The sequence below is a fragment of the Mustela nigripes genome, chromosome 8 (assembly GCF_022355385.1).
Source record: "Mustela nigripes isolate SB6536 chromosome 8, MUSNIG.SB6536, whole genome shotgun sequence".
Taxonomy (NCBI): domain Eukaryota; kingdom Metazoa; phylum Chordata; class Mammalia; order Carnivora; family Mustelidae; genus Mustela; species Mustela nigripes.
In genome coordinates this window covers 17,266,264-17,278,977 of record NC_081564.1, presented here as the reverse complement: position 1 = coordinate 17,278,977, position 12,714 = coordinate 17,266,264, and the positions used below count along the sequence as shown (strand labels likewise).

Genomic DNA, 12,714 nt, shown 5'->3' with positions numbered 1-12,714 from the left:
ATTTCAAAGTCTTTCATGCTATTTCTTAACAAATGTATGGGGAAAAAAGATAGTGAAGCAGGATAAGGGAGGTCAGAAATGTGAGGCAGAATAAGGGGCAGTGATTAAGTTGAATTTTTAAATGGAGTGGTCAGAATGGCTTCCATGAAGTGAGATTTAAAGAAAGACATGAAAAAAAAAAAAAAAGACATGAACAATGTGAGATTAGTCATAGGGATATATAACGAGCAATCCAGGAAGAGGCAGCAGCCAGTGCAAAGGTCCTGAGGCAGGGGTGTTGAAGGAACAGCAAGAAGACCAGTGTAGCTGGTCAAGGGAGAGAGATGGAGAGAGCAGAGCAAAGGAGAGAGATTGAAGGTGGGATCAAGGAATGGCCAGATAATATAGGTGGGGATCATAGAGGCCTCCCTGGAGTTTGTCTGCCACCTAGAGTCTGTCTGCCACAAAAACACCTGGTATGTGCCAGCTTTGGGCTAAGTACATTCATATGCACAGGCTGAGTTCAGGCTCCCAACTACTTTACCCAGTGGTTTTATTAGCTCCAGGTTTATGAAGAAACTGAGACTCAGAGAGATTAAAGCTGAGCTCTGCTGGTTGGGGTTCAGACCTGAATCTGTCTGACTCCAGAGCCTGGGATCTTTCCATGGTATCCCGTGGAAACATACCCAGGGAAGGAGGTGCGGGAGCAGGAGGGTATGATTCAAGGTTCTATACATGGCTCTTCTTTCTCCCATCTCCCACCTCCCAGTCTCCAGCCAGAAGAAGGCAGTGGAAGCAAAATGCAGCCTGGCCTGTGAGTACCTGAGTGAGGAGGATTACATGGACCTGCTGTGGACGACCCTCTCTGAGTTCCCAGGTGAGGAACCTGTGCAAGGTGGGGCCGGGGCAGCCAAGCCTGTGAACGCGGCAGCTGGTCCTGTGGTGGTTCCAGCTGGTGCTGTCTGGAAGCAAATCCCCTTTCCAGGGGAGCTGGAGATTGTTTTTTTTCAACACTTAGCTACAAGTTGACAAGAACTCTGAAGGCTCCTCTTCTTGAAGGCTAGCAAATTAAGCCGTCCATTGTCGCATCCATTGGCAGAAGACACAAGACTCCTGGGTCAGAAACAAAGGCTACTATGCATGGCACAGCAAGCAACAGGAGGGGTATATTAGTGTCAGCTCCCCTTGCTCCCAAATCTCACAGGGATGATGACAAAGGGTCCAGGTGGATGCTGCACATGCAATGAAGTAGTGGGTACAGCTATTGGGCTCTAACTCTTGTCCTACGACAAGAACTAGCTCACCCAAATGCATGCAAATGCTGATAATGGATGATGGTCGCTCCCTGAGGAATTACCTGAGTATTCCCTTCCAGGTATCTGATTGATCTACTACTCCCTATATTTTTGACCCTGTATTCCAGTTTTCCTTGCCTTCCCAACATATTTCTCAATCCCCTTTTCACTTTGCTTCCCTGAGGCATCCCAGGCTTGGGGAAATCAAATCTTCTGTAGTGGGTTCCCAGAAATCTGCCCAGCTTTTGTCCAGAGAGAGGCATCATCTTTATTATATTGGACAGTAAACAGACCTGCCCTTTGCTCTGGAAGGAGACAGTATCTCTCTCTTCCAAGGTTGTTGACTATCCAAATGAAAGGACAGCCTGGAACAAAGGCTTCCTGGAACAAATTGCTTCTGCATGCAAGAAATACAAGAGACCCATGGAGAATTGTCCCCCATCAGCACTCACACTGGAAGGATCAGTGGGGCATAAAAAAATCCAAAGTTGCACATAGAGTGAAGGTGATCTATCTTTTCCCTTTAAGAAACCAAGTAATTATTACAACAAGGGTAGTATTTAGTATTTATTGAGTGCTTACTCAACAAATGAGTGTATATTTGGTTCTATTCTCTATACAATGAGTGTATGTTTGGTTCTATGCTCAGTGTTTTATAGATATATCTCATTTCGTCCTGTGAAGTACATGATTATCCCCCATTTTACAACTGAAAAAACTAAGGCATAGAAAGGGGTAGCAAAAACTATTCCTAAACTTTCAGGTGCCAGTCTCTGTATCTTTGTGCCTGAGGGCTAAATCAAGAGGAATGGAAAGCCTCGGAATCTAAAAGCACCCCAGGGAGTTGAGAGTGCCAAGGAGTTAAAACCTGGGAGCTGCCTTTGAATAATAAATGCAGGAGTTAGTGGTGTACAAATACCCCAGCTTCCTCACTCCTTAGGCAGGAGAATGCTAAGACACATTTTCCACACTGGGTCCCAGAACTCCCAGTGGAATCTGAGAGTAACTGCCCACAGTGGTAACTGTCTTGACAGGCTCTCTTGCCTTCCCTTCCCTATCTTGCTCTCCTACCCTCCCACTGGTGCTTCTTTGGGTTACCTCTCAAGTAAACACTTGTACTTGGACCCTTGTCCACGGTCTGCTTCTGGAAGACTTGTCCACGGTCTGCTTCTGGGAGAGCTCAGCTAAAACACTCAGTGTCCTTCACCTGGCAGAGCTAAGAGTTGGGATCCCACCCCAGAGCCCAGAGTCTTCATTCCTGTATGATCCTGTCTATCTTTTTCTTAAAACCCTTCCCCTATATGGCTCAGTGGGTAAGACTAGGGACATGGAATTAGACACCACGTTGCCAACAACCATTTCCATGACTTTGGGCACTCACCATGATTTTCCAACAATTTTCATGATGTTGTCTTTCTGAAACTCAGATATTCTTTTTTATTACATTTATGATTTGTTGTGTCTGTTCCCTGACACATTCCGAGGCTCCTAGAATAGTTCCTTTTTAATTTATTAAAAAGTTTAATTTAATTTAAAAATTAGTTCCACTTAATTTTTTGACTGAAGAAGTGTGGGAAATTAACAGCATTTATTTTAGGGGGTTGCTTTTGATGATTAAGCAAGATAATAGATGCAAAAGTGTTGAGCCCAGAGTTAATTATTATTAATAAAAACCACCATACTATACTGCCTCTACTGAAGTAGGGAGTCTTATTTTATTGAGCCCCATTTTACCAGTGAAGTAACTAAGGCTCTGAAAAGGCAAGGGACAAACCCAAGACCACAGGAGAAGTCAGAGACAGGTCTGATTCCCATCCCTGGTGTCCCGTGCCTGGATCCAATGAACCCTACATCCCTTGACGCCTATTTCATTATCTGTTGCTATGCAACAAATTATCCCATATTTTAGTGGCTTCAAATAACATATTTATTACTCACAGTTTCTGTGGATCAGGAAGCTGGGCATAGCCTAGCTGGGTCCTCTGCTTTGGCGTAACCGACAAGATGACAATGGCGGTGTTGGCCCAACATTCGTAGTCACATCTGGAAGTTCAGCGGGAGCAGGGTCTGTTTCCACGCTCACTCACGTGCTTGCTGGCAAGATTCAATGCCTCCAAGGGCTGTTGGCCTGAGGACCTCAGTTCCTCACTGGCTGTTGGCCAGAGGCCACTTATAGGCCACTGCCTAAGAAGAGTCAGGGGGACAGAGAATGCTAGGAAAACAGAAGCCACATTCTTTTATAACTTCATCTCAGAAGTGACCTCTAGTGTTTTTCTGTATTCTAGTCTTTAGAAGAGACTCCCTAGGTCCAGCCTGCTCTCAGGGGCAGGGAATTCTTTTAGGATTTTATTTATTTATTTTACAGAGAGAGATCACAAGTAGGCAGAGAGGCAGGCAGAGAGAAGGGGGGAAGCAGGCTCCCTGCTAAGCAGAGAGCCTGATTGCAGGGCTTGATCCCAGGACCCTGAGATCATGACCTGAGCCGAAGGCAGAGGCTTCACCAACACTGAACCAGCCAGGCGCTCCAGGGGCAGGGAATTCTATGGGGTGTGAATACCAGGAGGTAGGGGGTGCTGGGCGCCATATTGGAAGCTGCCTGCTATAGTGTCCCTGCTCTCTCCCAGGTGTCCTTGTGACTCTGTGGATCATCGATCGCCTGGGCCGCAAGAAGACCATGGCCCTGTGCTTTGTCATCTTCTCCCTCTGCAGCCTCCTGCTGTTCATCTGTGTTGGAAGGTGGGTCAAGAGACCGGCTCTCTCCGACCAGCAGGCTCACGTCTCAGGTCATAGTCAGTGGCTCTTTGGGCCTGTAAGCTGTGGGCTGCACTCCTGTCAGTGATCTGAGAGATCACCCCCTGCCCCAGCCCCTCACTGGGACTGAGACTCTTGACCACAAGATCAGACTCAATTTGGGGCCTCTGAAGGGGGTAGGGCTGGGAGGTTTTGCTCCAACACCGTCACATTTAGACTTTTGACATTGTCTCCCAGTGAGATCATGGGTACAACTATTTATGTATGGTTTAAAAGCATTCCTTTGTTTAAGGGAAATACTTCAAGGTCCTGTTGTATAATCCCTTTTCTGGCATTTCTTTATTTTTCCATCTATCAAGGACTTCAAAATATGGAAGGGGCTTGTGTCTCTCTTGACCTCAGAGAGGCCCCAGACCAAAGCTGATGAGGACTGTGCGGAAGGTCTGGAGAGGAAGCTTAGACCCTGACATGTTGATGTTCTTAGGCATTTTGGGGAACCACGGAACAGGGGGTCGGGGACCAGGATTATCCTAAAAATACTGCATAGAAGTTTACTGTCCCTGGCTCAGCTGGCTCCTGACTCTATCAGGTCCCATCTAGGTTTTCAATGATTTGTATCACTTCTCTCTGACCTTGCAACCAACCTGGGCACCACAGATGTTTGCAGCTCTTAGCCCGGAACTTCAGAGAACAATAAACTTATAAAGGCAGACTTTCGAGAAGGCACCAGGATTGTGTGTCTGTGTGGATGTGTTGGGTGGGGCTGGGCTGTACCAATTTCTAGGTTATAAATTCTGCCTGGGCAGATAGGACTTTGCTGAAACAAGCTGACAGGGAAAGAAAAAAAAAAAAGTGCTCATCTTCTTTTTTTATTTCTCTCCCTAGAAACATGCTCACTCTGCTACTCTTCATTGCAAGAGCGTTTATTTCTGGAGGCTTCCAGGCAGCCTATGTTTACACACCTGAGGTAAGAGGGGTGCCTGGGAACAGCTGGGAAGGGGAAGGAGTGAGCTCTGCCTCCAGAAACACCCAGCCTGGGCTCCTCAGAATGGGATTTGTCCAGGAGTCTGTCTGAGTAGTGACTGTGAAGCTCTTCATTCCTGCAGGCTATCTTCCAATTGTTTTGTTTTTTGTTTTTTTCTTTCTTTTTTTTTTTTTTTTTTTGCTTCTTATAAAAGCTGATGTCCAATGTAAAAGTTCCAAATGGTATCGAACTGCATAAAACCAAAAATTAAAGGGCCCCATGGTCCCCCTTCCTAGACACCACCTTTCTGAATAGTTCAGTGTTTTCTAGGCACATACTGATTTATGTTAGTGCAGGTACCGAACTGGGGAAATGAACAACTATTTCTTAATAAAGAAACTAATTACAATGGTGTGGGACAAGACTTAGGGAAACAAAAAAACAATAAAGCAGTGCCCCAGAGCTTGCAATGGGGGTGGAGGTGGCTGGGGACACAGCTGTCACCCGAGGCCAGTGGGATGAGGAGAGGGGAGTGTTCCAGAGTTCCAGGAAAGAGATGTAGAGAGAAGTTGTGGTCCTTAGTTGAGGGACACATGTGGCCTGAGGCAACCTGGAAGGGAAGGAGCAGGAGAATAAATACCCAGACCTCTCTCTCTTCTACCTCCTTCCCATCTCCCACTGGGGCTCCCATCTTCCCAACCAGAAGCCAGAGGGCCAGGAGCCCTTAAAGATCCACATAGGCCAGGCCCAGGGCAGGGAATGAGGTAGGGAATTTGGAGGAGAAGATTGAAGACAGTGCGCACAAGACACGTGGATCTACTTTGTTGTTTCCAACCCTTGCTCTACTATGCTGTGAAGTAAACAGTATATACTATATATGGTATATCCTACATATAATATACTAATGTATACTACATACTATACAGTACACTATATAGTATATACATATATATTATATGCTATCCCTTTACTCCTATACAGTATATAAGTGTATATTATATACTCTTTTATTATGCTATATTTTATATATACTATGTTTATATACTTCACTATATATATGTATATATGTTACACATAGTATATACCCGTGGTATATACTATGGGTATATACTTTATATATATTATATATATATACTTCACTAAACAGTATATATACTTTATATTGTATACTATATTATACTATATGGTACATATATGCATATATATTTTACATTTTACCATACTATATAGTATAGTGTGGGCAAATCATAATTTTATAATAATTCTCATACTAACAGATATTTGGATTTTTTTACAACTTTTCACTATCACAAACAATACCAAGGTGAACAGCTTTATATAGTCATGTGCATGTGTGTGCTTCCCTTAGAATAAATGTCAAGGTGGAGTTGCTGAGTTTAAAGCCTATAAACATTAAGTGGAATTGAAAGCTCACCCCCTAAAATGTGGCACGAATTTACACTTCACACAGCAGAGCCTGAGAAGTTCTAATTTCCCACAGTCAGGGATTATGGGTTAATTTTTTTTATACCTATTATATTTTATTTCACCTTATTTTAGAGAGGAGCAAAAGAAGGAGGAGAATATTATGTAACAGATGCTGTGCCAGGAGAAGGAGGGTGTCTAGATTATCCCTCATCCCCACAACACTCCAGAGCCCTCACTCTGAGTCATCATCCTGAACCCTGCTCCCTCCACCCCACCTCAGGCCTATCACCAATCCTGCCTCCTCCAAGGAGGCCTCCCAGATCTCCCCCTCCCCTGACTTGCTTTTGCTGGTCAGTGCCTGTGTCCCTCATTTAATCCAACGTCTATCAATCTGTATTATCCATCACGGAATATAATTGCAGCAGTGAAAGAAAATGAGGTAAACGTCTATATACTGCTGTCCATAGGACTTTAAGACATAATGCTGAATGGATAAAGCAAGTTGGACTGTGAGTATGATATGACACCATTTATATTTTGAAAATAATGCTATATTTTGTATACACATATGTTTAATGCATCTGGATGGATACCATCCAAACTTCATAATAGTCGGGACCCCTGAAGAATATAGGAAAACCTGGACAGGTTCTGGGTCAAAGGGAGTTCAGGTGTCTTAATTTCTGATAAGGAGAATTTATTTCTATATTGCTGTATCATTGGGTGAATTAAAATATCATATGGTATGCACTCAAAAGTATTTGTTGAGTGAATAAATAAATGAATGAATGTCAATGTATCTACAGTCATAGAAAAATCTAGAAGGATATACAGGGAAATGTGACAATGGTTACTTCTGAGTGTTGGGATCCTGCATGAGCTTTGCTTTTCCCTGTATATTCATTCTTCCTGAGCTTCCAACACTGAGGACTGTACTTGTTAGAGGTGTGCTAGCTGCTGTAACAAAAGATACCCCAAGTGCAATGTACTGACACAACAGAAGTTTCTCACTAATGAAACAGGCCAATATGGGTGTGCTTTCACTTCCACAGTATGATTCAGGGACCCAAGCTCTTTGCATCTTGCCAATTCCTCATCCAGTAATTGTTAATCAAGGGTGATTTTGCCCCTCCCCCAGGGGACATTTACAATGCCTGTGGGTATTTTGGGTTGTCACAACTCGGGAGAGCAGTGCAGAAGGTGCTACAGGCATCTAGTGGGTAGAGGTCAGGGGTGTGTCAAACATCCTGTAATGTATAGGATAGCTCCCACCATGAAGAAGGACCCATCCCCAAATGTCCCTAGCACTAAGGTTGAGAAATCTTACCACAGGGCCTCGGAGGCCTTGAGTCCTCCTTCAAGCCAGCAGACTGGGAAAGGGAGTGGAGAAGACGTGCCTACTTTTTAGTTCCCTTGGCCTGGAAGATGTGCAGTGACATCTCACTTTGCCCAAGGGAGAGCTAGGCACGGGGGCCCCTCGGTGACAAACTGAGACACCGTGTAAACATTTCTACCTCTGTCTTTATGAAATGCAGCTCACAACCCTTCAGAGTGAATGAACGAAAAGAGGCAGGTGGGGTAGGGTCTGGATTCTGAATGTGCGCCAGTTCCTGGTGGAGCTTTGGGGGAAATTCCCAGGGCAGGGAGGACCCCCTCACTGGGTTCCCATCCACAGCTTGGTCTCTTGCCTTCTTTCTCAGTTGAACTTCCTATCCCCCTTGAGATGAGACTCCCCACCTGGTCTCCCACCCCTTGAAGTGGTTACCAACACCTGTGTGGTTCACGCTAACTTCAGGCCTGCCCATGGGGGGCAGTCCCATCACTCCTGAGCTAGAGAGGAGGGAGGATCCTACATTTTCTCAACAGCACATGGATGCCTGTGTTTCAGGTCTATCCCACAGCGACTCGAGCGCTGGGCCTGGGCACCTGCAGCGGCATGGCAAGAGTGGGTGCTCTCATTACTCCTTTCATTGCTCAGGTGGGTGTCACCCTCAAATACCAGGGGGTGAGGCATGACAAAAGCCAAAGCATGGTAAGCAGCTCCTCTACGCTGAGCCTTCTGCAGAGCCCACAGTGGTGTGCACCACCTTCTCTTACCTAACAACCATCCTATGAAAGGAGTCATATCGCTTGCAAATGAGAAAATAAGCTCAAAAAGGTAAAGAGACTCGTCCAAGGTCAAACAGCTAGGAAGCAGAGAAGCTGGGACTTAGATCCGAGACCCCAGAAGACCCTGGGGGTGCCATAGGATTTGGCCAAAAACTAATTGGATTAGAACAAGTAAGATGAAAACAAACTATTGAAAACAACATCATTTGGTGGGAAACATGTCTCAGGCCCTGGTTTCTGAGTTGCATGATCGTGTGTATTTGCAGAATTTTGTAGCCCCTGGTAGGTCTTGGAACATTTCTCTCTACTTCCAGGGATCTTATTTTGAAGTCATTTTGCTTTTTTGATAGCCAATTCATTTTTTTTTTCCTGTCTTTATCATTTTTTTTTTTTTACCAAGGTAAAAGTCACAGAATGTAAAATTAACCATGTTAAAGTGAACAATCCAGTGGCATTTAGCACATTTCATAGTCTAGTTTCGAAACATTCCCATCAAATAAAACTCCATGTCCGTGAGGTAGCCACTCCCCGTGTCTCCTCTCCCACAGCTCACCAATGTGAGTTTTTTAAAAAAATAAGCTCTACACCCAACGTGAGGCTCGAACTCACAACCCTGAGATCCAGAGTCCCGTGCCATACTGACCAAGCCAGATGGGCGCCCCCTGTGCATTCCGTTTGCATGAATTTACCTGTTCTGGATATTTCACATAAACAGAATTCCACCACAAGTTTTAGCCAAGTGTCTCTGTTTTGGGCCACTGTGTGTGGCCATTGTGAGACACTATTACCCGCAGCAGAGGGCCGGCCACATGCCTGTATCGTGCCAAGTCCTCTCGGGTATCCTATCCTCAGGAGGTAGATACTGCCCTACCCATTTTGCAGGTGAGAAAATGGGGTTTGGCTCTGCTGTTAAGCTAGAAAGTAAACAGAGGTACTGCTCTGAGAGAGTGTAGTTGAAGGAATATAGACCCTTGAGCCTGATGGGGTGTGAGCTCAAACCCCAGGCCCATCCTTCATGTCTGTGTGAGTGGAGTATTCTGCTTGGCCCTCTCTGAGGCTCAGTTTTTCTGTCTGAAAAATGGGGACAATTCCCTTGCTCTTAGTCGTGGGGACTGAACTGAATGGGGTAATCCCACAGAGGGCTTATAAGATGGCCTGGCATTATCCATACTTCCTGAATATCCCCTCTCATGGGCCCATGTCTCCCTCCCCCAGGTCATGCTGGAATCTTCCGTGTACCTGACCCTGGCGGTATACAGCAGCTGCTGCCTCCTGGCCGCCCTGGCCTCCTGCTTCTTGCCCATCGAGACCAAAGGCCGCGGACTACAGGAGTCCAGCCACCGGGAGTGGGGCCAGGAGATGGTCGGCCGAGGGACGCATGGCACAGGCGTCACCAGGTCGAACTCTGGCTCTCAGGAGTAGTGACTGATGCAGGGCTGAGTTGGTCTTTGAGGCCATAGAGCGCAGGGAGCTTGTGGAGCCCAGCTGGGGCGCTGACCCTCACAGCCCACGTCAAGAACTCACCCCAAAGGACAACCTGGACCTACAGGGTTTTGTGTCTTGACTCCGTTTGCTCATATTCACTGAGATCCCCCTGGGGCTGGGGAGGCATTTGCTCCGGGGGCTTCTCTGGAGGTGTGGGGGGAGGTTTATTAATAACCTGTGGACCTGCATGGGGAAAATTGCCACATTAGGAGTGGCCGGTTTCACCGGTCGCCAACCAGATGCCGCCCAGAGTCAGCCAGTCAAACCCTTGGTGAACAACCCCACACACATCTCTGTAGATACAGTCCAGGCCCAGGGCCCGGTAGAGACCCACCTCGAGGGACTCAACACCTGCCAACGGGATCTGTTCAGGAGGTTTCTTCTCCATCCCCAGCCCCGGAGTCTTCTTCTTTGAAATTGCAGGTGACCCGGCTGTGGCCTGAACAGCTTCTTCCTGGGTCTGAGAGATGCTGTCTCCAAAGAGGTCCCTTGGTCTGCCTCCCCAGGGCCTGATTAGCGGAGACTCTGACATATGGACATGTGTTTGAACTTGAGCCACGTGTCCCCTCCTGGTCCCCTCTGGAGTTGCTCTCTGGATCCAGCAGATCTACAGGTCTGTGGGGATGGCTGGGCTTCTACCAGATGACCACCTCAGAGAGCTGTCGTCCTCCCCCTCCCCCAGGAATTGGGGACTGAGGCCAGAGGAGGTGAGGATAAAGTCCAAAGCCAAAGCCGGGGCCTCCCGTTTGGAAACAACAAAGGCCAATGCCAGGGGCTTCTTTTCTGACCCCCTCGTTGGTCAGGCTGGTTGGTGACTCTTGGAGAAAGAAAATAGTTAACTCAGGTTTCAGTGCTGTGGATGTTGGGGGTGGGTAACTGGCTACTCTGGCAGAGAAATGGAAAAAATTCTATACCAACCACCCCCTCCCAGCAAGGTCAGGGAACCAGGAATCCTTGCCCGCCCCTTGGTTTCTTGTTTCCCCCTGCTGTCAAGGGCCGGCTTGGTCTTTGCATAGAGGCAGCTCCCGGGGGTCCAGCAATAGTTCTCTGCCATCAGTGGGGAGGACCGGGAGGGCCCACATGTGTGACATGTGTACATTTGCAAAGGAAAAGAGGGCAGTTAGTTGGTTTGGGGGTTGGCCTCAGGAGGAAGGGCTGATGCCATTGTCTCAGCAGACAATATGCACCTCCAGGATCTGGTTTCCATGAGCCCTTTCCCCATCCTGAAGGCAGGGAACCTAGAACAGGAGGGTGGAAGCTGCTGGATCCCATCAAAGGCCAGAGAAGACTGACCTTCTGCGTGGAGACGCCTGCTTGAAGTCAACATTTTGAGGAAGCCAAATGTGTACGTTCATCTCTTATTAAAACATGTTGGTGATGGACATTGTAAAGTTTGAAGTTTGTCTGTGTGTCACAATGTCTTAGTGATGGTTCAAATTGCCAACTTTATCTATTCAAGGTAATCTCAATGCCTTAATATGATACTCTTTCCAATAAGCTGGGCAAGTCACACCATTGGCTGTCAATTTTGTGACCTTGAGCCTGTCGGAGATACTTTCTTCCAATGGCATGGGTGGATAACTCTTCCAGGTTCAGGTCCTGGGTCAATGGCAAACAGTCCCACATTCCCAAAATATAGACTATAGTCCCCTCAGCCCAGGCAGCCAGAGAGGAAGCAGCTTAGCAGATCTACCTCTCCCCAACACCCCCATTTCCTTGAGCCATGGTGGCTATGGCTCTAATTCTTTCTGGCCTGTTGAGCTCTTCTGGGTAATAGAAACTTAGCTTGCCTTCCTTCCTTCCTTCTTTCACCTTCTAGCTAGTCAGACAACGCCGGATGAGTATGTCCACTCCCTTCCCCCTCAAATAACCTGGCAGAGCTGGGGGCTGGAGTGGAACAGAAATGCTTGGTGGGAAGGAATGTTTTCCAGGCCCCAGGGTAAAGAGGCTTGCAGTTGAGGACTTTCTCTTCTCAGAAAATGAAAGTTTAAATCTCTTTGCCCTCTAGATTGCCTACCCTTAGAAAAAAATTAGTATTATTGAATGATACAAGAGCTGCCACCAAAACTGTCCAAGCTCTGAATTACACAAGGTCTTTAGCTGAAGACATTCGTATCTAATTTCGAACTTTTCAAAAGCTTCTGTTTCCATTAATGGAAATGTCAGCAGTTTCTCTCAGTGTTAGGAAAGATTTCAGAAAACATAGAAGATGGTCATGTAGCTAAGACTATGTGGTTTATTTCTTTCCCTTATTGTGAGTATTCTTACAACACAGAAGTGAGATGTGTTGGCAATGACATTAGAGTACCTTGGGTACAGACTTTGAAATGAATATGGATATTCATTATTTGGGGCAAATGTTAAGTAACAGAGAGCCTTGAAGGGTGAGATCGAGAGTCTCCCTTGGTTGCTACTAGTAAATTAGTTTGGGATAACAGGGAGATGCAAATGACAATAAAAGCAGTCAATAATAATAGTTTACCCATTTGAATATTAATTTCTCATTTAACAACAAGCACTGGGTCAGGCCGTTCTAAGGAAGGTTCAGCAGCTCAAGAAAGTCATCAAGAACCCAGCTTCTTTTTGTTTTTCTTCTCCGCCCTCCTCTGCCTGTTGGCCATTTGACCCTATGCATGAAACCTCATGACTCCAGGATGGCTTCCAGGGTACCAGGTATCCGATTTTTTCAAAGGAGGCAGAAAG

The 12,714-nt window shown here is 46.3% G+C and overlaps 1 protein-coding gene across 2 annotated transcripts in view; it reads left to right on the top strand.

Moving 5' to 3' along the window:
- The window catches only part of SVOP (SV2 related protein), a 74,290-nt gene extending 62,897 nt beyond the window's left edge, over positions 1 to 11,393 (top strand). For both annotated transcript variants that reach the window (XM_059408628.1, XM_059408627.1), the window contains 5 exons: positions 749 to 856; positions 3,899 to 4,010; positions 4,911 to 4,992; positions 8,306 to 8,395; positions 9,742 to 11,393. In XM_059408628.1, the coding sequence (XP_059264611.1) occupies positions 749 to 856; positions 3,899 to 4,010; positions 4,911 to 4,992; positions 8,306 to 8,395; positions 9,742 to 9,948 (599 nt within the window). In that variant the 3' untranslated portion in view covers positions 9,949 to 11,393. The remainder of the gene's footprint in view (positions 1 to 748; positions 857 to 3,898; positions 4,011 to 4,910; positions 4,993 to 8,305; positions 8,396 to 9,741) is intronic.
- The last annotated feature ends 1,321 nt before the right edge of the window (positions 11,394 to 12,714 follow it).